The 26,518-nt window shown below is 48.9% G+C and overlaps 1 protein-coding gene and 1 long non-coding RNA gene across 4 annotated transcripts; one reads left to right on the top strand and one right to left on the bottom strand.

Moving 5' to 3' along the window:
• Nucleotides 1-3,614: 3,614 nt before the first annotated feature.
• Nucleotides 3,615-19,250, bottom strand: Abcd4 (ATP binding cassette subfamily D member 4). Of its 2 annotated transcripts, XM_070030129.1 has the most exons (19): nucleotides 19,139-19,250; nucleotides 16,781-16,899; nucleotides 16,510-16,637; nucleotides 14,674-14,813; nucleotides 13,530-13,646; nucleotides 13,160-13,285; nucleotides 12,587-12,637; nucleotides 10,490-10,584; nucleotides 10,122-10,243; nucleotides 9,943-10,034; nucleotides 9,700-9,789; nucleotides 7,403-7,611; nucleotides 7,148-7,239; nucleotides 6,809-6,845; nucleotides 5,910-5,959; nucleotides 5,255-5,307; nucleotides 4,904-4,980; nucleotides 4,228-4,343; nucleotides 3,615-4,093 (listed from the first exon to the last, which is right to left on the bottom strand). In XM_070030129.1, exons 1-19 carry the CDS (start codon nucleotides 19,174-19,176, stop codon nucleotides 4,025-4,027), a joined length of 1,821 nt encoding a protein of 606 aa, XP_069886230.1. In that variant the 5' UTR covers nucleotides 19,177-19,250; the 3' UTR covers nucleotides 3,615-4,024. The 2 variants fall into 2 exon arrangements, with proteins under 2 accessions (XP_069886230.1, XP_069886238.1); XM_070030137.1 differs by lacking the exon at nucleotides 3,615-4,093 and having other exon boundaries at nucleotides 4,234-4,343; nucleotides 4,875-4,980.
• Nucleotides 19,251-19,340: 90 nt separating this feature from the next.
• Nucleotides 19,341-23,105, top strand: LOC138805996 (uncharacterized). Of its 2 annotated transcripts, none has more exons than XR_011365719.1 (3): nucleotides 19,341-19,451; nucleotides 21,175-21,281; nucleotides 22,991-23,105. It is a non-coding gene; the product is annotated as an uncharacterized lncRNA (long non-coding RNA). The 2 variants fall into 2 exon arrangements; XR_011365713.1 differs by having other exon boundaries at nucleotides 19,341-19,533.
• The last annotated feature ends 3,413 nt before the right edge of the window (nucleotides 23,106-26,518 follow it).

The following is a 26,518-nucleotide window of genomic DNA, read 5'->3' as shown; positions in this document are numbered from 1 at the left end:
TTAACCAGCAAAATACAGGAGGCTCAAAACTAGGGGATAATTGAAAGGTAGATTGTGTGTGAGCTCCTGTCCATCCCCACTCAGGAGGTTCAAGTATGCCAGGTTCCTAAAGCTGAAGCCAAGTTTGTAGCCTTTCCAACCCTTACTGAAGGGCAGCCACAGGCCTTTCCAGTGCTCTAGTCCTGTACCTCCATAGCAGGGACTGGACACACCCTCATGACCAGGGGCCTTGGAGAGCTCCCAGCCTGGCCCCTGGGCACATGGCCTTAGCAGCCCTGCCAGGAGCTCAGGAAGAACAAGCCCCGGGCCTTATGCCAGGAAGCCAGGTTGAGTGACACCTCAGCAATCCAGGGTATCATTGTTCCAAGAATAGAACATTAGGGCTGGGATGTAGCTCAGTGGCAAAGCACTTGCCTAGCAAGTGCATCGTCCTGGGTTCGATCCCCAGAACCAAAAAAGACAAAAAAAATACAGTTAAAAAAACAAACAAGAATAGGACATTAACCTCATATCTCGAATGACTTTACAAAGTAATAAATAACCTCAAACCTTAGTGATAAGGATATCTCCCTTGCAATTCCATTCCACTTTCTTAATTTTACTGAGAAAAAAAGAAATCTTAGTTGGGTGCTAACATATGTAACTCCTCTCTGTATCCCTTTAACATCTTCCTTCCCTTTTAAAAACATCAGAACAAGAAAGCCTTGACAGCTTCAAGCTCTGAGTTTTTTTTTTTTTTGCCAGTCATGGGGCCTGAACTCTGGGCCTGGGCGCTGTCCCTCAGCTCTTCAGCTCAAGGTTAGCACTCTACCACTGGAGCCACAGCGCCACTTCCAGCTTTTTTCTGTTTATGTGGTGCTGAGGAATCGAACCCAGGGCCTCATGCTTGCAAGGCAAGCACTCTACCGCTGAGCTACCTTCCCAGCCCAAGCTCTGAGGTTTTTATAGCCAACAGCAAGTAGCTACAAAGAGAACACAATATTTTTCACTATGTTTATTTCTACTTTATGTCAAATGCAAAGTTCCTCTTTTGTGGTTGTTGTTGATGGAGAGGCATGCTTGAACTAGGGAACTGTCCTTGACCTTTTTTGTTCAAGGCTAATACTCTACCATACCACGTTAAGTACAGCTTAATACTCTACCACACCACATTAAGTACAGTTTAACATCCAGTTTTCTAGTGGTTAATTGGAGATAAGAGTTTCAAGGACAGGGCTGGGAAGGTGGTTCAGTGGTAGAGTGCTTGCCTCGCATGTATGAGGCCCTGGGTTTGATTCCTCAACACCACATAAGCAGAAAAAGTCAGAAGTGGTGCTGTGGCTCAAGTGGTAGAGTGCTAGCCTTGAGCTGAAGAACTGAGGGACAGCACCCAGCACCCAGCACCCAGCACCCAGCACACACACACACACACACACACACACAGAGTTTCAAGGACTAGCACCCAGCACACACACACACACACACACACACACACACACACACACACACACACAGTTTCAAGGACTAGCACCCAGCACACACACACACACACACACACACACACACACAGTTTCAAGGACTAGCACCCAGCACACACACACACACACACACAGTTTCAAGCACACACACACACACACACACAGAGTTTCAAGCACACACACACACACACACACACACACACACACACACACACAGTTTCAAGGACTTTCCTGCCCAAACTGGCTTTGACCCACAATAAGGCATGAGCCACCCATTGCCCTGGGCAAAGTTTCTTTTAACAATCCAATTAAAACTGGGTGTTGGTAGCTCACCTCTATAATCCTAGCTCAGGAGGCTTAGATCTCAGGATTGCAGTTCAAAGCTAGATTGGGTAAGAAAGTCCATGAGACTCTTATTTCCAATTAATCACCAAAAAATGTGGAAGTGGAGCTGTGGCTGAAGTGGTAGCATGCTAGCCCTGAGGGAGAACATCTATGCCCTGTGTTCAAGCCCCAGAACTGGTGCGGCATGCACACACACATCCAATCAAACCGGGAATGATGGTTCACACCTCTAATTCCAGCATTGAGAGCAAGATCTGAGACCAGCTAGACTACAAAGTAAGACATTGCTTCAAAATACCAAGGGCTAGGATGTAGCTCAGTAGCAGAGTAGAGCATGCACAAGGCTCTAGATCCAATCCCCAACTCTCAAACATATAGATATATATATTTTTTTTTTGGGGGGGGGGTCCAGTCATGGGGCCTGAACTCTGGGCCTGGGCGCTGTCCCTCAGCTCTTCAGCTCAAGGCTAGCGCTCTACCACCTGAGCCACAGTGCCACTTCGGGCTTTTTTCTTCTTGCTTATGTGGTGCTGAGGAATCGAACCCAGGGCCTCATGCATGCAAGGCAAGCACTCTATCACTGAGCCACCTTCCCAGCCCTCAAACTTATTTTTTTTAAATAAAAAAATGTTAATTTATGTTATAGTTTCTGTTTTCTGGCCCAGGCTTCCTAGATTCAGTTGGCTGGACTCACCTGATCCTTCAGCTTTCCGGGTAGCTGGAACTACAGGCAAACACTGTGTCTGAGTTAGCGGTTTTTGTTGTTTGTTGTGTTTTGCTTTAAATATTAGGTAAATCCAGTTTAAGCAGTGTAGAAATCTAGCAAAAATCATGAAAGTGATACAGACAACTATAATTTGAGAACCCTGTTTTAGAATAAGGACTCTGGGCTCAAAAACCCACTTCATGCTTTTGTGATCTCTGGGGTTTTCCCATTTAATTTTGGAGACTTGGTCTTGCTACATGGCCCATGCTGACCTCAATCTCCTAATCCTTCTGCTTCTGTCTCCAGAGTACAGGTATTATAGATATGAACCACAGTCACTTAATTTATAGTTGTTCTTCCTTAATACAGATTATTTTTTGCAAAGTCCAAATCTTTTAGCTGGTATAGGGAAGAGGATTTTCAGCTGTGTTAAGATAGCAACCAGAGGACAGGGTCATGGCTCAAGTGGTAAAGCACCTGCTTAGCAAGTGCAAGACCCTGAGTTCCAACCCCAGCATGGCAAATAAATGAAAGAAATAATAAAGGAAAGAAGGAAGGAAGGAAGGAAAGAAAGATAGACACGAGGGGCCCTACAGGTTATTGGTTCCAGTATTGATTCATGGAAGGGGAGACATGTACAGAGTGTAAAACTGTATTAGAGGGGGCTGGGAAGGTGGCTCAGTGGTAGAGCGCTTGCCTTGCATGCCTGACGCCCCGGGTTCCATTCCTCAGCACCACATAAGCAAAAAGAAAAAAAGCCGGAAGTGGCGCTGTGGCTCAAGTGGTAGAGCGCTAGCCTTGAGCTGAAGAGCTGAGGGACAGCGCGCAGGCCCAGAGTTCAAGCCCCACGACTGGATCCCCCCCCCAAAAAAACAAAAACTGTATTAGGTCCCAAGGCAGTGAAAGGCAGCTCTCCTCTCCACAGTGCTGGACATGGTGGCAAATGCCTGTAATCCCAACACTAAGGAAGCTGAGACAGAAGGATCCAAGAAGGATCAAGGGTTGAGATGGGCCTGGGCTATATACAGGAGAAAAGGGGAGGTAACGCTATAGTAGAGAAAATAAGGAGCAAAAGTTGCAAAAAAACACTTTTAATGTTTAACTTTTCTTTCTAAAAAAAGTTACAAAATTTAAATGGTCAGTTAATTATAAAGTTAAAAATTTATCATTATAAAATTTAACTGGCTGTCTTCATTCCAGGTCGCTGACCCTTCCCGCCTTGACCCCTCATGTCTTACACTGGGTACACTCAGGTATTTCTCAGCCATCATGATCTGAATTCATTTGTAAGCAATCGGCACTTCCAGCAGAGGCCCCCGCTGGCGCCACAGAAGCAGCCCTGTGGAGACAGACTCCTGTGTTCCCCGTAGGGCCACCCCTGGGCTGAGCCAGCTGCTGCCAGGGCTCCAGCACAGGACCCATGAGGCAAACCTGGGGCTCTTCCTGGTCTCCCCTGGGGGGCTGCTGGTCTACCCAGAGTTTGGCTCTCCTCTGGTGTCCATCCACGCCTTTGACTTCATTCCACTTTGATTCTAGTCAGTTCCCATCTTCCTCCTCCATAGAGTTTCAGAACCCAGGAGTGAAACTATGAAAGATCACCACACAGGGATCAGGAGGCTACCCTGCCTCCTCTGCCACCCTCTCCTCAGGGAAAGGGGCCTCTGGCTCTGGCCAGGCCTAGACTTTAGGCTCTTCTCCCTCCTCAGGCCATCCTTGTACCTTCTCCAGGTTGGGTCGATGTCCCACGCTGATGAATGTCATCCCTAGCTGCTGGCCGATTCGATAGAGCTCACTCTCCACCTCCTCTGTCAGGGCGCTGGTAGCTTCATCCAGCACTGAGGGAAGGGATAAAATCAAGATCCTGCCCTTGATCCCAGCAGTTGTTGCTGTCCTACCACCACAATCACCCTCAACCCGGGCCCCAGAAGAGGCTACTGCTGCTCTGACTTATAAGAACCTGGCATGGGGATATGGGCCAAGGGAGCTGAGAGTCCAGCTCTATCTGGAAATGTATCTTTGAGCACCAGCCCAAGATTCTCAGCTTCCTAGTTACTAAGTGCCACAGCTCCCTGGGTCTGTGAAATTCAGGTAGCTCCCCAAAGATGTGTCCCGGGAAGAGCCCACACCTGCTACCCTGCAGCCAGGCACGGCCACTCATTTGATGGCAGAGCCTGAGGAGCTACAATCATAGTCCTTCAACTAAGGCTTGCTCCCCACTCCAGCTGTGCCTTGGCAAGAAGCTTATGAAATGGTGTGACACCCCTAGGTCTGCCCTGAACTGTGAGGCACTGTTCTTTACAGGAGGGCACAGAGATGCTCAGACATACCCAGAAAGGCCTACGTGCTGTGAACACACACTGCTGTACCTGGGATGTGTCTGTGGGGCAGACCTCACCTGCATACTTTGGCTGCAGGTAGAAGAGCCGTGCAAAGGAAAGCCTCTGCATCTCCCCTGGGGACAGGACATCATACCTAGGAAAGGAAACGAGAGAACCCTGAAAGGAGGTGACAGCTTGGCTTTTGCCAAGAATGGGTTTGGGCAGGGAGCTGTTTTCTGCAGGGGCCCAGGACAGAGGCGCCTTCTCATCACAGCCCTGCTATCCACACCAAACTCCAGTCCTAAGGCACAGAAGATGGCCTAGCCAAACATCTGGCCATCAGGAGCCATTCTACCCCTTCACGGGATCCCTGCACCGATGGCTGTCGTGGGGGGAGCTGGTTGGAGAACCTCCAACTCCATTCTTACCAGTTCCAGTCCACCTGCTGGTCCAGACCCTCTGTCCTTGCCACCAAGCTGGACTGTAACAGACCCAGAGGGCAAGAGGTCCATGACAATGCGCACTGCTGCTTCCTGCCACCTAGTCTCCACAATGTAAGCGCTTCTCACTAGAGCAGCGCACCAAGGTGGGGCTGCCAACTACAGTGCTGAGACTATCACACCATGACAGAAAAAGCAGACTGGTTCAGTCAGGGCGTACAAGTGTGTGCGTGCGTGTGTGTGTGTCAGGGCGTGTGTGTGTGTGTGTGTGTGTGTGTGTGTGTCTTTTTGTTTGCAAGTCCTAGGGCTTGAACTCAGGGCCTGGACACTGTCCCTGAGCTTCTTTTGCTCAAGGCTAGTACTCTACCATTTGAGCCACAGTGCCACTTCTGGCTTTTTCTGTTTATGTGATACTGAGGAATCAAACCCAGGGCTCTATGCGTGCTAAGCAAGCACTCTAACACTGAACCACACTTCTAACTCAGTCAGTTTTGTTTTAAATTCTCTGCTTTCCTGTGTCTGCCTCCCTGTCAATTTGTACTCCCATTCTTTGACCCTGTCCTGGATCCAGAGATGGCAGGGCCTTGCTGTTGGGCTAGTACCTCACTGTGGGCTGGGTCTTCAGGGGCTCTGTCCCACTTACCAGGCCTGCCAGCTCCAAGAACCTCATGATCCTCTCATCATCAGCAGAACCTGAAAAACAGAGGCTTCTTCAGCCCATCAGTTCTTCTGGCTTATTGGAATAGATTTGGACATGCTGGCAGGATAGGTACACCAGTATGCTGGGCTGGCTGACAGGTAGGCGTACTTAATAGGGAAGTTAGTAAAAGAAGCCACCAGCAGCTCTCACTTGCAATCCTAGCTACTCAGGAGGCTAAGATCGGAGGATCACAGCTTGAAGCAGCCTGGGCAGAAAAGTGTGTGAGACTCTTGTATCCAATTATCCAGCAAAAAGTGAGAAGTGGGTATATGGCTCAAGTGGCTGAGATCAGCCTTGATCAAAACAAGCTAAGGGAGGGGGCTGGGAAGGTGGCTCAGTGGTAGAGCACTTGCCTTGCATGCTCAAGGCCCTGGGTTCTATTCCTCAGCACCACATAAGAAAAAAGCCGGAAGTAGCGCTGTGGCTCAAGTGGTAGAGGGCTAGCCTTGAGCTGAAGAGCTGAGGGACAGCGCCCAGGCCCAGAGTTCAGGCCCCACGACCAGACCCAAAAAAAAACAAAAAACCAAAAAAACAAGCTAAGGGAGAGTGCCCAGGACCTGAGTTCAAGCTCCAGGACAGACAGATGGACAGGTGGACGACAGATACACACATACATACCAAAAACCAATCATTTCCCTTCCTCCAACAAGTGTCTCTATTCAGGGAGGGAAGTCAGAACAAATGGATCATAGGTCAGTCCCCCAAACAGGAAGCAATTAACAGAGGAGACCCGATATGAAGCAAGCAGCCTGGCTGGAGCCTCTTCCACAGGCACAGGTGAGGCCACAGGCTGGCAGAGCAAGGACAACTGAGATGTCATGACCTGAGGAGTCCCAGCTCACCTGAGTCAGGGTAGATCTCCTTCAGGGGATATATCACCTGAAAACAAAATGCAAACTGGTCTAGAAGGCTGAGACAGGTGTACATAGCTTCCTCCCCCTCAGACACTGCCCAAAGAAGCAGGCTCCTCTCCACTGGCCCATGGTTCCATAGTCATATGTCTACGACTATGATCCATGAATGTAGCATACAATGGTCTTAAACCCAGGAGTCCCAGGCACGGCTACTTCATTACCCCTAGCCCCCTAGGGCCTGAGGCCTGTCACACTGCTAGGGGGCCCTGGTGGGGGGTGGGGGGTACGCGGAGGTGAGAAAGGAGGACTGAGCCCTGTACCACTGACCTGCTCCCGAAGCGTCCCATCAGTGAAGAAGGGCTTCTGAGGCAGAAACAGCACTCCGTGGGGCCCAAAGTCGGTCAGCATCTGCACAGAGCCTGCAAAGCCCACACAAGCTCCATTCTGAGACCTCACAGAGACTGTAACTGCCTCTCCCCTCTGCCTCTCATCCTCTTTCCTGGGCCAGGAAAGGCCAGAGTTCACATTACCCACCCACCCCTGGCAAGGCTGGGTCACAGGCAGGGAGGATCTAGCTCTCACCCTTCGTGCTGTCCCACAGGCCGCCCAGAACCCGCAGCAAGGAAGTCTTGCCAGTGCCCGTGTTGCCCATGATGAGTAGGCTCTGCCCCTCACAGATCTTCAGGCTGAGGTCCTTGACTAGGGGCTTGTCAGAGGAGGGGGCACAGATGGAGACTCGCTCAAGGAGAAAAGCTGTGTCTGCTGGCTCAGCTGCTGACCATCCGCAGGCCCTGGGGCAGAGAAGGGAGGGTGGGCAGTGTGAGCAGTGGCCTGGAGAAATCATATGCACTGGGAGTTTTAGGGCCCAACTGTCCCTCTCCCCCAGTCTGTATGCTGACATTCCATGCCTGAAAACCTCACCGTCTTTAGAGGAGTACTGTTAGTCAGGCACCAGAGGCAAACACCTGTAATGACAACTACTCCGGAAGCTGAGATCTGAGGATCTGGCTGGGGTCCAAGCCAGCCTGGTCAGTAAAGTCCATGAAACTCTTTTCTCCAATTAGCCATCAAAAAAGCTGGAAGTAGAGCTGTGGCTTAAGTGATAGAACACCAGCCTTGAGCGAAAAAGCTAAGGGACAGTGCCCAGGCCCTGATTTCAAACCCTAGTACCGGCACATACCCAAGAAATAATGACAATAAGAATAATGATAATAAGCCGGGAGCTGGTGGCTCATGCTTGTAATCCTAGGCTGAGATCTGAGGATCTCGGTTCAAAGCCAGCCTGGGCAAGGAAAGTCTGTGAGACTCTTATTTCCAATAAACCACCAGAAAACCGGAAGTGGTGCTGTGGCTCAAGCGGTAGAGCGCTTGCCTTGAGCTGAAGAGCTGAGGAACAGCGCCTAAGCCCAGAGTTCAAGCCCCATGACCGACAAAAAAAATAAATAAATAAAAAATAATGATGATGATGAAATGTTAAGACGATGCTGGTAGGATGGACCTTAGGGACAGAGCATGAGGACAAGGAAGAAGGTAACCATCTGCAAGCCAAGGAGAGAAGCCTCTAGGGAAATCAACCTGCCCATAACTTGACCATGTGCTTCTAACATCCAGACTGTGAAAAATAATTTCTGTGTTTGAGCCACACAGCCTGAGCTCACTGACACAGGAAGGTCATGGACACCTTACTCTGGGACTCATCAATGAATGATCTTTATCATTTTCAATGTTTATAAATAGAAAAAATTCGGGCTGGGAAGGTGGCTCAGTGGTAGAGTGCTTGCCTTGCATGCATGAGGCCCTGGGTTCGATTCCTCAGCACCACATAAGCAAAAAAAGCCGGAAGTGGCACTGTGGCTCAAGTGGTAGAGTGCTAGCCTTGAGCTGCTGAGGAACAGTGCCCAGGCCCAGAGTTCAGGCCCCAGGACCGGACACCCCCCCCCCAAAAAAAAAAAAATAGAAAAAATTCTCCCCAGATGAGGAAATCCAGTCAAGTGGCTGAGTAACTTGCCCAGGGTTGCTGAGCTGACTCTTCTAATTCTAGGGTTGGTGGGTTTTCCGGGTGGCACAGGTGACTAGGATAATCATAGTAAGATGGAAGTGGTTACTATTCGACAGCTCTGGAGCTCTTGGTTCTCCATGGATGCCTGACTCCATGCAACCCCAGTTTCCTGCACCATCCCACGGCCTCTGGTGGCATTTGCAACAGGGCAACTATTAAAGCATTTGTTACTAAGAAGAGAGACTTGAGCATAGGCTCTGGAATTCAGACTGTTTCCATTTTTGAAAGCTTACCATGTGGCCACTGTCCAAGTACTTTTCAAGGACTGAGATCTAATCCTCAAAGCACAGAGAAGAAAGGTTTCACTAATTCCTCTTTTTTTTTGGGGGGGGGGGTCTGGTTGTGGGGCCTGAACTCTGGGCCTGGGTGCTGTCCCTCAGCTCTTCAGCTCAAGGCTAGCGCTCTACCACTTGATCCACAGCACCACTTCCGGCTTTTTCCCTTTTGCTTATGTGGTGCTGAGGAATCGAACCGAGGGCGTCATGCATGCAAGGCAAGAGCTCTACCACTGAGCCACCTTCCTCAGACTCCAGAGCACCGGGATTATAGGTATGTGACACCATGCCTAGCTTAGGCTTTTGTTTGGTGATGAGGCAGGTGTGTGCCCTCTGTTTCCATCACCTGGGGTAGAAGATAAATCAGAGCAATGGGTGCCATAGAGATGGCACCAGAGACACTTATGCTTAGCATAAGATGGCCACTACTTTTATTCATTCCCCATGGGTCTGCTACCCAGCTGCAAGGGCCATCTCCCAGAGGAACGCCGCCAGGCTTGTCGTTCAGTCTGGATTCCTGTGTTACACTGCAGCCCCGTACTCACTTGTCCAAGCCCCACTCGGTCTCTCTCAGAGTCTCGCAGTCCTGTGACTTCTGAGACATGTCCAGCAGGGCCTCCTGAAGCTCCCCGATCCTGGTAAGAAGTGAGAACCTGAGGCACGGTCTGGGGCTCCTGGTGAAGGTGACACTCCTTCCGACGTCCCACCCGCTAGCACTGTTCCCCATTCAGCTGCTTCTTCCAACAACTCACGCTGCTCAGGAAGCAGCCGCAGGGGCGGAGCCTCACCGGTGCGTGTAACCAGCCACATCTGAGAATGTGGTGGAGAGGTCGATGAGGCGGGTGAAGCAGTTGATGAGGTACATGCACACAAAGGCATTCTGGATAGGATGGAGGGCAGTCAAGACCTCGGTCACTGGGCAAGGGCGGTGGGGACAGCATGAGGGGTCGCCAGGAGAGACACTCACCTTGCTGACCAGCGTGCTAAGCTCTGTGGGGCTCAGGTCTCCATAGACCCCACTGAAGATGGGGATTGCGATGACAACATAACTCAGGATGCTGCCCAGATAGTCAAAGGTGTTGACACCGACTGTAGGACAGACAGACTGCATGAGGCCCAGGAGACGCCTATGGGCTCTGTAGGAAACTCGGCCCTCAGGATGGAGAGCAGGAGGCCAAGCAGGGTTATACTTCCCCTATGTCCTCATTTTGAGGACAGCCCTGGCAAAGGCAGTGGTTCCGCTGGCTCATCTGGGCAGGCAGAAAGTAGGGAGGTGTGGGAAGGAAGCAAGCAACCCGATCCATGGTTCCCAACTCCCGGGGCCCCTCTGCCTACTGTACAGCCAGAGCTCCTTGGACATCAGCTCCCTCTGGGTCTGAAGGAGTCTCTGCAGCCTGCGGTCTGTCCTCATGTGTTCCACATGCCCGGCTCTAACAGGAAAGGCTGGGATGTCCACAGGCCTGGGGGACTGAGCCAGGCTAGGGCACCCTAAAACTCTCACAGCCTCCATTAGGCGCCCAGCCCATCCAAGTGTCTTGGTCTTAGAACCCTCCTGTCACTATCACCCATCATCCTTTGCTTGTATTCCTTGTGATCTTATCAGAAAAGAACTCTAGACTTAGTCAGACCCGGTTCGAATCCAGACTCTAGTTTCTTCATAGGTGACATGGGCAGGCTGTATAAAGCCTTTGCCTTACCTTCTCTCATTTGTTAGGATAAAATATTATGTTAGGATAAAATAAGAATTAAAGAGTTTCTGGGGCTGCGAAGGTGGCTCAGTGGTAGAGTGCTTGCCTCACATGTATGAGGCCTTGAGTTCGATTCCTCACAGAAAAAGCAGGAAGTGGTGCTGTGGCTCAAGTGGTAGAGTGCTAGTCTTGAGCTGAAGAGCTCAGGGACAGCACCCAGGCATGCAAGGCAAGTGCTCTACCACTGAGCCACTTTCCCAGCCCCAGTTCATGAGACTTATCTCCAATTAACTACCAGAAAATTAAAAGTGGCGCTGTGGCTCAAGTGGTAGAGCGCTTGCCTTGAGCTGAAGAGCTGAGGGACAGCGCAGGCCCATAGTTCAAGCCCCAGGGCTGACAAAAAAAAAAAAAAAGTTTCTGAATGCTAAATACAAGACATGAGGGGCACTCAATAACTAAGAGCTGCTGTTAATGACCAAATAAAATGGCACAGTCAAGGCTCAGGACCAGTCAGCGAGTGAAGTGGAAAAGTGGACAAGAGCCCTCCTCCTTGAGGAGCTCCCGGGCCAGGGGACAGAAAGCCACACCACACTCTTTGCCTGGACAACTGAGTGGGCTAAGATAACAAACAAACCCAACCTTGAGGGAAGTTTGGGAAAACTCAGAGAAGATATGGGGCTTCAAGGACAGGCAGAAATTCCAGGCCGAAAAGGTAGAGGGAGTAAAGGGGACCATTTCAGATTTATCCACATTTTCAGAAGCTACAAAGAACTTATCTGGAACTCTAAAAACGAATCTGCCTTCCCCAGAACTAAATGAGAAGCTGCAGAATCCACATGTACTGTCACCAGCAGCCCAGCCCTACCTACCTCACTACCACTGCAAGTTGTGGTAAAGACTGACAAAGGAGAAAGGACCTTGGGCTATTCCATCCACCCTAAGAACAGGTGAGACAAGGAAAAGCGCCCCCCTCCTTTTTTTTTCTTTTTGTACTAGTAGTGGAGTTTAAACTTGGGAGCTCATGCTTTTGTTTGACTTCTTCACTCAAGGCTGGTACTCTACCACTTGAGCCACTGGCTTTTTGGTGGTTAACTGGAGACATGAATCTCACAGACTTTTCTGCCCAAGCTGGCTTTCAACCTTAATCCTCAGATCTCAGCCTCCTGAGTAGCTAAGATTACAGGCGTAAGCCTCCAGTACACAGTTATCTAGACCAACTGCTTAAACATAAACCAAATATTGGTCTTGGAAGCCTCCCACATGGCAGAGCACAGGGGCCTGCCTGGGAGGAAAGGAAGAGCACAACACTGCCAAGTGACTGAACACCAGGACACCAGACACAGGAGCAGGCACTTGTGGGGGAGTCTGCTTTTCAGAGGGGCTCCCATTCCTTCCCATGCTACAAAGGACCAGCCATGTGTATTGGGCACTGGCAAGAAAACTACTTCATTCAGGAAAACAGCAGAGGGGATGCCTTATAGTCATCAGGTTGAAGCAGCACCTACTCTACTCATTTTATTCTCTGGTTATTTCATACTTCATATTAGGCCACTAAGACTAACGCTGTCTGCTGTACAAGGCTACCAGCTTCAGAAGCAATCTCTAGACCTAAGGACAAGGCAGTTAATGACAGTGTGGACAGGGAGAGTTGCAGCCAAGCATGAGAATGCTCAGAAAAAGCTCCACGGTAGCAAGAGGCCTGCAGACTTATCTTTTAGTAGAGGACTATCTCTGCCACACTCACCTGTAGAAAGCAGCAGGCTCAGCGTTCACCCGAATCTGCATGTGCTTGAACCTGGGCAGACCAAAGAGGAATGTGTACTGACCAGGGGGAGACCTGGATCAAGACCAACACCTCTCACCCCAACACAATGTGGAACCCAGTTCCACCTCAACACTATGGCTGCTTCCACTGAACTTTCCATGGACTGGAAGTCTCAGGGCCTGTGCAAAGTCGGGGTTGCCCTCTACTTTCTGTGCTCCTACCTCTAGCACCTCTTTCCCCCCACACCTCCTTCCTAAGCCCCAGCCTGAAGAAAGATGCTAAGAGGAGCTGCCAGGCCCAAGAGAAAGGGTGGTTAGAGAAGCATGTGAGAAAGCCCAGGGACCAGGATGTTGGTGAGGGCCAATGAGACATTGTTCTCAATTCTCTCAGTAGGCAACCACAGCATCCACTTTAGAAAGCAAAACACTTTCACCTTGGAGAGGTGAAAGGCTTTGCACAAGATCACTCAGCTAGAAACTGGCACTTCTTGGATGCAAACTAAGGAAGTCTTACCCTGGACCACACCTGTTAGCCTTAGCGAAAGAGACACACCTAAAATCCCCCTCCAGCTTCTCTTGCTGCACCAGCTTCGCCACGATAGGTCCCATCAGGGTTTTGTTCACCACGGTTCCCAGGATGAAATACCCGAAGATGCTCACCGGCCCAAGCCAGCCTGTGCTGAGGGACAGAGTGACAGGGAGGGCGAGGGATGGCATGGAGTGCCACACAGCACCATGGACTTCAGCCCAGCCCCCTGCCCCCAGTCCCTGCTCAGTTTCAGCAGCTCCATGGGGCCTCCATGTGGAGGTGATGCCCTGGAGTACAGGTAGGGGAGAAAGACCAGCCTCTCCAGGACCCTGAGAGACTTAGGGGGACGTGAGGCCAGGGAGGAGGAGGAAGCCCAGGAGGGGAGAGGCTGCACCTTTGGAAGCACTGGTATGTGTAATAGACGAGTGTGAAGGGGGAGACAATTAGTTTGCTCGCCATGCTGCTGAGCTGCCGGCAGAATCGCTCCACATCCTGGCTGATACGCTGATCCCTGCAGCCAACAACACCGAGCAGTTGAACCAAGTTAGCTGCGCTCCAGGATGGTAATAGTCAGAACTCACACCTTTTCTTGATGGGAACATTCTAGGACTTAGAAAAGTCATCTTTAGGACCTCTACACAAGACTCCAGACAGCTGCTTCTTACGGTGCCTCACTCATCCCTCAGAAAAGGTGGAATCAAAAGACCCAGTACTTGTGGCTTAAGTCAGTTCTGTATAGAACCAAAGGGACACTTGGAAGGTCGAAGAGCTTCCTTTCAGCCAGGCATCGGTGGCTCATGTCTGTACTCCTAGCTACTCAGAAGGCTGAGATCTGAGGATCAAGGTTCAAACCCAACCAGGCAGACAAATCTGAGACTTTTTTTTTTGGTTGGTCATGGGGCTTGAACTCCGGGACTAGGCGCCGTCCCTCAGCTCTTCAGCTCAAGGTGAGCATTCTACCACTTGAGCCACAGTGCCACTTCCAGTTTTCTGGTAGTTAATTGGAGATAAGAGTCTCACGAACTTTCTTGCTCGGGCTGGCTTTGAACCTCAATCCTCGATCTCAGCTTCCTGAGCTCAGAGACTCTTATTTTCAATTAACCAGAAAAAAGCCAGAAGTAAAAGTATGGCTCAATTGGTAGAGCCATAGTAGAAAAAACTAAGGGACAGTGCCCAGGCTCTGAGTTAAAGCTCTAGTATTGGTGTGTGCATGTGCATATGTGTGTGTGCACGCGCACACACAGACACAGACACAGACACACACAGAGATGGCTCAAATTTGTGATCCTCCTGCCCCAGCCTCCCGAATGCTGGGATTACAAACATGTGCAACTATGCCTGGCTCCTGGCTTCTTCTTTTCTGCTTTCTACTCTCAGGCACACAGCCTCTCTAGAGATTTTCTTGGAGCACCCTTCTCCCATGACTTGGCAATAACACTGGCCTACTAAAGATGACCTCCGTGGAATCTGAGGCCAGGACTCTCTGGGGCTAAGCTAGGTGAATGGGGCACACAGGGGTCAGGCATGAGGGTGCCTACGGGTTATCGATGCCATCCTGAAGCACATTGAGGGTGTAGTACACACGGGCCCGAAAGTAGAGGCGGTGCAGGTGCTCAGTGAGGTCCTTCCTCCAGCTCACATACAGCAGGTTGCAGGTGAACTGGTCAAAACTCTTCAGCTGTGCAGCACAGGAGGCAAGGGGAAGGGAGGAGAGAGAAGCTTCCTGTAAGTCTCAGGTCAAAGCTCAAGGCTGACAGATGTCTCTGCTGACTCAGCCTAGCCTATTCTGATCACTCAGCACTTTTCTCTCTTAACGAAAGCTTCAAATCACAGGATTTCCCTTCCCCATTTTTTTTGTGTTTATCTTTACAAAAACCTGAAAGGCTTACTAAAGGCAAAAGCTTTGTCTCTTTTTGTATCATAGGTCTTTTTTTTTTTTTTTTTTCGGTCGTGGGGCCTAAACTCTGGGCCTGGGCGCTGTCCCTCAGCTCTTCAGCTGTAGATTAGCGCTCTACTGCTTGAGCCTCAGCCCCACTTCCAGTTTTTTCTGCTTATGTGGTGCTGAGGAATCAAACCGAGGGCCTCATGCATGCAAGACAAGCATTCTACCACTGAGCCACCTTCCGAGCACCTGTATCATAGGTCTTAACTGAATACAGAGAAGGGGGGGGGGAGCCTATCATGTGTTTCATTTATGGTGTTTTTTGTTTTTATTTGCCAGTATTGGGACCTGAACTCAGGCATAGGCACTGTCCCTGAGCTTCTTTTGCTCAAGGCTAGCACTCTACCTCTTGAGTCATAACGTTATTTCTGGCTTTTTTTTTTTTTTTTATGTGGCATTGAGGAATCAAACCCAGGGCTTCAAGCCTGGTGGGCAAGCACGCTACCACTAAGTCACATTCCCAGCCCCTCATTTATAGTTTTTTTTTTTTTTTTTTGTAAGTTGTGGGGCTTGAACTCTGGGCCTGGGTGCTGTCCCTGAGCTCTTCAGCTCAAGGCTAGCACTCTACCACTTGAGCCACAGTGCCACTTCTGACGTTTTCTCTTTATGTGGTGCTGAGGAATTGAACTCAGGGCCTCATGCATGCAAGGCAAGCACTCTACCACTGAGCCACCTTCCCAGCCTCACAATCTGCCATTTCTGAAGCAATCTCTTTCCTAGGCACTTAAATGACAGTCTAGCTAAGGAGCAGACAATGAAAATGAGTGTCAGGACATAGACAACAGATGCAAGTACAAAATAGGATTGAGTTAGGTGGAGGAAATGTGCAGCAGAGAGCTGAGGACCTGAAAGAGTGGACAAGGAAGACTCTTGAAAACAATATGCAGGATTTAGCCAACTAACAAAGGGTAAAGAAAAGAGGTCATTCAGCAAGAAAGCAGCAGATGTTGAAAGCTGGAGGTGTGACACAATGTTAGGTTGAGTTACAGCCTCAGCTGCCAGAGGAACAGCAGCAGCTCTGGCTGTCAATCCTGGTTTTATTTATTTATTTTAATAAGTTTTTTATTGTGAAAATACTGTACAGAGGGGTTGCAATTACATGTCAATCCTGGTTTTAGCCTACGCTAAGCTCCCAGAAGCAAGAGTTCTAGGAAGCGAAGGGACAGTATCCATTTCTGCGAAATGAAGCCAGAATCGTGCAACCTAGACCTTAGAGTTTGAAATACATGAGAAATCTGTCGCAAGTGGGCCAATAGCAAGATCAATGCCCTGCTCAAAGTTCTGATGTCCAGGGTCACCATCCCAATTCCTTGGAAAAGGAAGGAACACCCCCGAAAGCCTGGTTCTTGCTTCTTGAAGACTAAGTTCCAAAAGTTATTTATTCCACTCACACCAGATAAGGAAGAGACACAGAGAAAAAGGAAGCCCTTACTGTGGAGTTGAGAACGATGAACACAACAGCCAGGAATGTCAGTGCCTTAAACCCATCCAAGTCTTTGTTTCCCAGGACCCCATAGTACTGACTGGGGATCACGCCAACCTGGTATATCACCAGTTGTTCTGTAGGGAGGGAGGAGTCAGAAATCATTGAGGGAATAAAAGGTAGGGGCTTCCTGAGTTCCTGTCTCTCCTCTCTCAGAGAGAAGGGGACTCCAAACTAGTGCTTTCCCCTGTGCCCCACCAAACCCAACTTAGGCACTCACCCAGTAGAGTCACAAACAAGAGAGTCAGGAACATCAAGACATTCTGTGATGACCAGGAAGGAAACAAAACCTTCTGTATTCTCAGGAACCGCTGGAGAAATTGAAGATCTAACCTAGGCCTAAAGAAAAGTCAGGAAGTAGAGAGAAGCCCCAGAGAACAGTTAAGTGCTAGAAAACAGTGACCCAGCTTATCCCCATTGGTCTGGAGAGGGGCCAGGCTTTGAAGAAAGAATGGTTTATAAATACTGACAATGACAGACCAGGACTAGATCTCACGGCAAAATGTGACAGTAGCTGGGTGGCAGTGGCTCATGCCTGTAATCCTAGCTACTCAGGAGGCTGAGATCTGAGGATCCCAGTTCAAAGCCAGCATGGGCAGGAAAGTCCGTGAGACTCTCATTTCCAATAAAGTATCAGAAAACCAGAAGTGGCACTGTGGCTCAAGTGGTAGAGTACTTGCCTTGAGCTGAAGAGCTGAAGGACAGTGCCCAGGCCCAGAGTTCAAGCCCCATGACTGGCAAAAAAAAAAAAAAAGCAACAGAAAGAAATGTAGAAAAACATTTAAAGATGACGTAATGGCCTTAAAATGGGAAGGCATTCCTCAATAAGAGACCAAACCCACAAACTGTAAAGGAGAAAACTGTTAGATTTCACTTAATTAGAATAAACTCTTTTTGCTTAGTACATTACAATAGATTTTAGTTTAAAAAGATAGAGAAAGCATCTGTAGAGCTCACAACGGTAATCCTAGCTACTCAGGAGGCTGAGATCTGAGAATCACAGTTCAAAGCCAGCCCAGGCAGGAAAGTCTGTGAGACTCTTATCTCCAATAAACCACTAGAAAACTGGAAGTGGTGCTGTGGCTCAAGTGGTAGAGCGCACGCCTTGAGCTGAAGAGTGCAAGGACAGAGCCCATGCTCAGAGTTCAAACACTACCAAAGGGGTGGGGGGGGGGGTAAAAACCAGTAAGTAAAAACCAATTAAGGATGAAAAAAAACCAAAGCATAGAAGTCAGAAATTCAGGAAATACACAGAAAAGTGAAGGATATAAACAGACATCCCCAGGAGGGGAAACCCATAGGCCTAGTAAATATATTCAAATGAACACAATAGGTAGCATCTTACACCCATGACATTGACAGACATGAGAAAAAACTAAACAATACCAAATCATGAGAGGCTATGGGAAAACAGGGACCTATCATCCTGCTGTTGAGGAGTATAATCTGGGGTGACCTAGCAAAATTAAGCTGGGCACTGGTGACTTTCTCCTGTAATTCTAGCTACTCAGGAGGCTGTGATCTGAGAATCCAAAGCCAGCCCAGGCAAGAAAGTCCTTGAGACTCTTATCTCCAATTATCCACCAGAAAAAAAATTGGAAGTGGTGCTACGGCAAAGTGGTAGAATGCTAGCCTTGAATTTAAAATCTCAGGGACAATGCCCAGGCCGGGTTGAAGCCCCATAATCTACCAAATAATAATTAATAATAACCTAACAAAAGTTGCCAGGAGGGCTGGGAAGGTGGCTCAGTGGTAGAGCGTTTGCCTTGCATGCATGAGGCCCTGGGTTCGATTCCTCGGCACCACATAAGAAAAAAGAAAAAAGGCAGAAGTGGTGCTGTGGCTCAAGTGGTAGAGCGCTAGCCTTGAGCTGAAGAGCTCAGGGACAGTGCCCAGACCCAGAGTTCAGGCCCCATGACCGGACCCAAAAAAAAAAAAAAAAGTTGCCAGGACCTAGCCTCCTACCCTGGGTGGATCACCTAAATCACTGATATCCACCTGGAGACAACTGCCAGAATATTTGATCACAGTAAACTTTGTAGTGGTTAAGATACTGGAAGCAATCTAGGGACCCATCACTAGGGAAATGTACACTAACAAGTGAAAACTGCGGCTGGATGAGCTCAAAAACTAAGTTGTTAAAGTCTCTTTAAAAAAATCACAGCGTATGACTAATACAAATTCAAAACCGCTATATATATTTAAGGTGACACAATTTATGCAAGGTGGCTTGTGAAAATACTAGACCCAGAGTGATCTGGGTTGTCCCAGGGATGAAATGATATTGAGGATCGGAATGAAGAGGGAAAGGTGGCCCAAGAGGGCCCCACGTGGTGCCAGGACCCGGGAAGAACCACAGCGTGCACTGTGAGGGGCTGACACCAGCCAACAAACCAAAAGGCCTTGGGGAGTAAAGGGGGGGGACGGCAGCCGACGCGGGGGGCTCGGGACCGGCCGAGGGTGGGCGCTCCTTCCCGTCAGACGTCACTGGAACCAGGAGCAGAGGAGCCCCTTCTCCGCCGTCCCAGGCGGGACGCCCTGCGCCACCCCGGCCCTCCTCCCCAGCTGCTCTGCTCACCTAGCGCCAGCTCCGGGCGCGGGCCCCGGGACCGCCATGACCCGGGATCCGACCGACTCAGGAGCCCCACAGCACCGCGGCGGCGCTGGGCAGAGTCCGCGGGGCTCGGGCAGCCGGGGAGGGGCGGGGCTGCGGTGACCACTGAGACGGCCGGATAGAGAGGCCGCTCCCGGAAGCGCAGGCTTCTCGGAAAATACCAACGAGTGTGCAGGGTTGCTTCGGCTGGCCTGACGGCTAGAGAGTCCCCTCTGGACACGGACGGTTCCCCTCTACCCCGCATCCCTCCCGCTTTGACAGCCTGTACACCAGAAATGTAATTCTTTCTTTTTCTTTTTGGTCGGTCGTGGGGCTTGAACTCTGGGCCTGGGCGCTGTCCCTCAGCTCTTCAGCTCAAGGTGAGTGCTCTACCACTTGAGCTACAGCACCACTTCCGGTTTCCTGGTGGTTAATTGGAGATAGTCTCATTACTTTTCTTGCCCGGGCTGGCCTTGAACCATGATCCTCAGATCTCAGTCTCCTGAGTAGCTAGGATTACAAGGGTGAGCCACTGGCGCCCGACTGTTAACTTTTTTCTTAACAAGTCTTTGTCTCAGTAGGTTTTTTTTTTTTTTTTTTTGTCGGCCGTGGGGCTTGAACTCTGGGCCTGGGCGCTGTCCCTCAGCTCTTCAGCTCAAGGCGAGCGCTCTACCACTTGAGCTACAGCGCCACTTCCGGTTTTCTGGTGGTTTATTGGAGATAGGAGTCTCACGGTCTCTCCTGCCCGGGCTGGCTTTGAACCGCGATCCTCAGATCTCAGCCTCCTGAGTAGCTAGGATTACAGGCATGAGCCACCAGCGCCCGGCTCAGTAGGTATTTTATACGTTGTCTCAGAGAAGCCAGGGTGGTCTTCCCCAGCGGGACCCTCCCCGTCCCCCCAACATTCTGGGGCTTGAACTCAGGGCACTGTCCCTGAGCTTCCTTTGTTCGAGGTTAGTGCTCTAGCCCTTGAACCAGAGCGCCACTTCCAGCTTTTTCGAGTTGTTTACTGAAGCTGAATCTCACACTTTCATGCCCAGGCTCGTAATCCTTAGATCACAGCTTCTGGAGTAGCTAGGATCACAGGCATGAGCCACCAGCATCCGACTAATTATTTTCCTATGCATTGTGGGAAGCTTAGCAGTAGCCCAGGCCTCTACCTGTTAGAACTCCCCACTCCATCTATGTCAAATACAAGTATCTAGGCATTGTAAAATGTCCCTTGGAAGAGAGAGGTTTTGAACTGGGCAGGTGAAAACCTCTGCAACGTAGCTGCCTCAAAGACCAGTGCCATTTCCCTGAGTGAAATCAGCCAGCTTATCTCCAGACAGGAGAGCAGAGCAGGAGAGGTACAGTGTCAGCTAAGCTGTCCCTGGGGTTAGCATGCCTTCCATCTCAGGTCCTCAGCTCCTCCCTCAAAGCCAGTCGATCTGGCCAGGCCTAACTGAAGCTGGCCTTCAGCTCTGGCCATTCCTCCCACTTCACTTCCTAGAGTTGTGTTTTACTCCTAGCCCCAGCTGCATCAGGGAATGAGGCCTAACTGTTAACTGTTGCCATTAGAAAACCCCTCCCCAGGGGCTGGGAAGGTGGCTCAGTGGTAGAGTGCTTGCCTTGCATGCCTGAGGCCCTGGGTTCTATTCCTCAGCACCACATAAGTAGGAAAAGGTGGAAGTGGTGCTGTGGCTCAAGTGGTAGAGCGCTAGCCTTGGACTGAAGAGCTGAGGGACAGTGCCAGGCCCGGAGTGCAGGCCCCACGACCAACCAAAAAAAAAAAAAAAAAGAAAAGAAAACCCCTCCCCAGCTATGTACCATCAGAAGACTTCCCATCTTCCCTCCCCTAGCCCCCCTAAATATAAATTTGACCCTGAACAAAGGACAGGTGCCATTTTTCCCCTGGTGGGAGAGGTAGCCTTGTCAGCTCAGGCTGGCAATAAACTGTAACTCTGTCAGTAGGTGTGTCCATGTGATTTTCTGGAAGGGGGCTTATACCTGCTATAGTGTTTGGTTTTTTTTTTTTTTAGGTCCAAGACCAGGACTCAAACTTGTTACCTGATGCTTTCACTCATCGGCTAACACTCTACCAACATCTCCAACCCCTATCATTTCTTCTAGATTGAGAGCCAAGTAGGTCTGTTTCCACCCCAGAAATAAGTCACTTGGAGAAGACTGTGCTCCCTGGGCTATAAATTAGTTTAAAAACTTGGAACTCTGGGCTGGGAAGGTGGCTCAGTGGTAGAGCGCTTGCCTTGCATGCCAGAGGCCCTGGGTTCGATTCCTCAGCACCACATACGCAAAAAGAAAGAAGCCAGAAGTGGCGCTGTGGCTCAAGTGGTAGAGCGCTAGCCTTGAGCTGAAGAGCTGAGGGACAGCACCCAGGCCCAGAGTTCAGGCCCCACGACCGGACCCAAAAACAAACAAACAAACAAACAAAAAAAAAACTTGGAACTCTGTGGCTCAAGTGGTAGAGTGCTCGCCTTGAGCTAAAGAGCCGAGGGACAGTGCCCAAGCCCAAAGTTCAAGCCCCAGGACACCCCCCCCCCCAAAAAAAAGTTGAACTTTTGCAGAGGACAAGTGGTTCATGCCTGTAATCCTAGCTACTCAGGAGGCTGAGATCTGAGGTTTGTGGTTCAAAGCCAGCAGGGACAGGAAAGTCAGTGAGACTCATCTCCAATTAATCATAGAAAAAACTAGAAGTAGAGCTGTGGCTTAAGTGGTAGAGTGCTAAGCCTTTAGCAAAGGAGTTCAGTATCCAGGCTCAGAGTTCCAGTTCCAGGACTCATAAAAATAAAATTATTTTTATTTTTATTTTATTTTTAATTTTTTGCCGTCATGGGGCCTGAACTCTGGGCCTGGGCACTATGCCTCAGCTCTTCAGCTCAAGGCTAGTGCTTTACCACTTGAGCCATAGCGCCACTTCCAGATTTTTTTTCTGCTTCTGTGGTGCTGAGGAATAGAACCCAGGGCCTCATGCATGCAAGGCAAGCACTCTACCACCGAGTCACCTTCCCAGCCCATATATGTTTTTTTAAATGTTGGAACCTGAGCCTGGGTGCCCGTGGCTCATGCCTGTAATCCTAGCTACTCAAGAGGCTGAGATCTGAGGATCCTGGTTCAAGGCTAGTCCAGGCAAGGAAAGTCCATGAGACTATCTCCAATTAACCACCAGGAAACCGGAAGTGGCGCTGTGGCTCAAATGGTAGGGCGCTCGCCTTGATCTGAGAAACGGCACCCAGGCCCAGAGTTGAAGCCCTATGACCAACCAAAAAAAAAAAAAAAAAAGAATCACCTGAGGGCCCTAGGCATAATGGCCGACATCTGTCATCCAACTTCTTGGCAGGCAGAAGTGGGAGTGTAGTTTAAGGCCCACCAAGGCAAAAAAAAAAAGACCTTATCTCAAAGAACAGGCCTGGTGTGGTGGTTCATGTCTGTAATCCCAGCTACTTGGGAAGCTGAGATAGAAGGATTAGTTCCCTGGCAGCCTGAGCAAGAAAGTTAGTATATTAGTAAGACCCTATCTCAAGAATTTCAAGTAAGAGATGATAATCCATGGGACTGTAGAATGATAGCTGTGCACTGGGAAGGTAGCTCAGTGGTAGAGTGCTTACCTTGCATGCATGAAGTCCTGGGTTCGATTCCTCAGCACCACATAAGCAGAAAAACGCAGAAGTGTCATTGTGGCTCAAGGTTAGAGTGCTAGCCTTGAGCTGAAAAGCTGAGGTACAGTGCCCAGCCCCAGAGTTCAGGCCCCACGACTGAAAAAAAAAAAAAAAAAAAAAAAAGCTGTAAAGAGGTTTTCAACTGAGTGATTTTATCCCTCTCTCACCATCTCTGTTCTAGAAAAACCGAGTCTTCGTGTGTGAGAACCAGCCACGAGGACTCAGATGGAAGAAAGCCGAGAGACCGGGGGATAGATCCCTGAGGCTGGTCTATAAAGCAATTAGGACAAAAGTGACTTTCACCCAAGCCAGAATGTTCATGATTTCTCCCAAGTGAATGTCAGAGATGCCAAGTGCATTGCTGGCACTGATGGTATCCGGGTTTGGTGGATCACCAGCCCCGCACCACTCTAAAGGCTTTGCTGATACTCGGCATGCTGGGAAATGATGGGAAAGCAGAGCAGGGTCACTCCCCTCTCCCTATTACCAGAGTTGTCACTATCTGAAGACATTATTGGTGGTCATGAGGGGAAGGTGCTGCTGGTGCCTGGTAGGCAAGCCAGAGATGCTCCTCAGCGGCCCTACCATAATGCACAGGACAGCAGCTCTCCACAACAGTATTGAAAAGGATGAGAAATCTTGCTGTAGAGGGCTTGGGGTGGAGTTCAGCGTAGCTTGACTAGCATCGGCGAGGCTCTGGCTTCAGTCTCCTCAATTATTGAAGAGTTTTTTGTTTTTTTTTTTAAAAAAAAGAGGGGCTGGGAAGGTGGCTCAGTGGTAGAGCGCTTGCCTTGCATGCCTGAGGCCCTGGGTTCGATTCCTCAGCACCACATAAGCAAAAAGAAAAAAGCCAGAAGTGGTACTGTGGCTCAAGTGGTAGAGCGCTAGCCTTGAGCTGAAGAGCTGAGGGACAGCGCCCAGGCCCAGAGTTCAGGCCCCAGGACCAGACCAAAAAAAAAAAAGAAAGAAATACAATGTTGCATGAGAAGATAGAGAACTGTACATGAGAACTGCCTGGTGGAGTTTATCAGTGACCTTGAGGAAAGCAGGTTCCATGGAGAAAGTTCAGGGGTAGGGGAGACTAAATGAGGAACTTGGAGAATTCTCTCATAGTTGTCATAAGAAACACTTATGACACTTATTGTGTAAGTAGGTAGAGGAGGATATGGGGGTCAAAGATGGAGCTATTTACAATATATATGCTATAAACATAATAAATATATAACATATATACATCATATAATAATATTATATATCATTAAATAGTGTATATGTGATAAATAATATGTTATATAATATGAACTACATTTTATCATATGGTATAACAACATACTTATAAACCCTAGGGAAGACTCGCCAGAGAAAAAAAGTTACCCTTTACTGAAGACTAACGAAATCTCAGAAGTTGTGTTAGGTATTTTATTATTTATCTATCTATTTATTTTTGATGCCAGTCCTGGGGCTTGAACTCAGGGCCTGGGTACTGTCCCTGAGCTTGTGTTCAAGGCTAGTGCTCTACCACTTTGAGCCACAGCTCCAGTTCCAATTGTCTGGTGGTTAATTGTAGGTAAGAGTCTCATAGGATGGAAATGTAGCTTAATGGTAGAGTACTTGTCTAGCATCCATGAAGCCCTGTGTTCAATTCCTCAGTACCACATAAACCGGAAAAAAAAAAAATCCGTAAGTGGCACGGTGACTCAAGTGGTAGAGTGCTATTCTTGAGTACAGAGAGACTCAGGGACAGAGCCCAGCCCTGAGTACAAGCCCCAGGACAGGCAAAAAAAAAAAAAAAAAAGCTGGTGCTGGTGGCTCAAGCCTGTAATCCTAGCTACTCAGGAGACTGAGATCTAAGGATCATGGTTCAAAGCCAGCCCCAGCAGGAAAGTCCGTGAGACTCTTTTTTTTTTTATTTTTTTTTTATTTTTTTTTAAATATTATTTTATTTTATTTGAGAACATACTGTACAGAGGGGCTACAATTACATGGGCAGGATAATGCATACATTTCTTACCAAGCATTGCAGCCTCCTCCTTTGTTTACCCTTCACCTCCCTTCCCAGCCTCCCCCTTCCCCCCACCCCCGTGAGACTCTTATCTCCAATTAACTACCAGAAAACTGGAAGTGGCACCATGGCTCAAGTGATAGAGTGCTATCCTTGTGCTGAAGAGCTGAGAGACAGCACCCAGGCCCAGAGTGCAAGCCCCATGATTGACTTTCTTGCCAACACTGGCTTTGAATTGTGATTCTCGGATCTCAGCCTGCTGAGTATCTAGGATTACAGATGTGAGCCACTGGAGCCTTGCTTATGTCAGGTGCTTTATATAGATAACCTGAATACCCAACAAAGAAGGCAAGTAACATTTTAAAATCCCATTTCACAGAAGGCAAAACTGAGGTATGGAAAGGATTGGTTTTATGACCACCATCATGCAGCCAGTGAGGGAGGGAATTTGAGTGTAATCAGGATGCCTGGCGTCAGAGCCAGATGATCTTATTGTCCCTTTCACTGAATTCACTCCTTACACATTCAACTACCAGCTGGAATTTCTTTCTTTTTTTTTTTTTGGGGGGGGGGTCTGGTTGTGGGCCTGAACTCTGGGCCTGGGAACTGTCCCTCAGCTCTTCAGCTCAGGGCTAGCGCTCTACCACTTGAGCCACAGCGCCACTTCCGGCTTTTTTCTTTTTGCATATGTGGTGCTGGGGAATCGAACCCAGGGCCTCATGCATGCAAGGCAAGTGCTCTACCGCTGAGCCACCTTCCCAGCCCTTCCCCCCCCCCCCCCCCCCCCGCCCTCCCCCCTGCTGGAATTTCTATTATTATGTTTCCTCCCTTAGTACCTTGGTAAGAAAACAAAACTCTAGACTCTAATCTGCAGGAATTTGTACCTGACTGTTCCTCGCCCTGCCCCCTCTGTCTTTGGAACAAAGCCCTATCACGCTGTTCAGTCCAGCACCTTAGTGTATGTTTACTTGTCAGTCTGGTCAGTGGAGCAGATACTTCTGAAGGGCTGAGGCTGCACCTATTTCATCTTCTGTCTCTGTTTGCCAAGACAGACTCTTAGACAGATATTTGTCCAAGAGTTTAATAGATGGATGATTGGATGAGTGTAAAGAGTTTACAGTTGTCCCTACTATATTTGAGGTTCTACATCTAAGGGTTTAACTAAGTATGAGCCAAAAACATTAGGAATAAAATTGTATCTGTCCCAAACATGTACAGACATCTTTCCCTGTCATTACTCCCTAAATAATACAGAAAAAGAACAATTTGTATAGCACCTATCTTGTATTACACATTAGAAGTAATCTCAAGATGATTGGCATCTTTCGGAGGATGTGTGTTGGTTCTATGCAAATGCTATGCCATTTTATATAAGGTACCTGAGATCCAGAAAGAGGAGTGTTCTGGAACCCATCCCTTGCAGATACCAAGGGATGAAGACTGAATTAGGGATATAAAAACCTTAAGATAGTTGAATATAGGCAGCTACATTTATATATAAGGTACCTGAGATCCAGAAAGAGGAGTGTTCTGGAACCCATCCCTTGCAGATACCAAGGGATGAAGACTGAATTAGGGATATAAAAACCTTAAGATAGTTGAATATAGGCAGCTACATTTATAAGTTGGATATAAACAAAAGTACTCTCAAAATTGAGTGCAAAGGAACTCATGGGAAATGGTGGGGTTTGAGGATGATAGTGCTTG

This window comes from Dipodomys merriami, unplaced genomic scaffold (assembly GCF_024711535.1).
Source record: "Dipodomys merriami isolate MVZ:Mamm:240054 unplaced genomic scaffold, mDipMer1.0.p SCAF_1, whole genome shotgun sequence".
NCBI lineage: Eukaryota > Metazoa > Chordata > Mammalia > Rodentia > Heteromyidae > Dipodomys > Dipodomys merriami.
The sequence above is the reverse complement of the archived record's forward strand: the minus strand, read 5'-3'. Positions and strand labels throughout refer to the sequence as shown.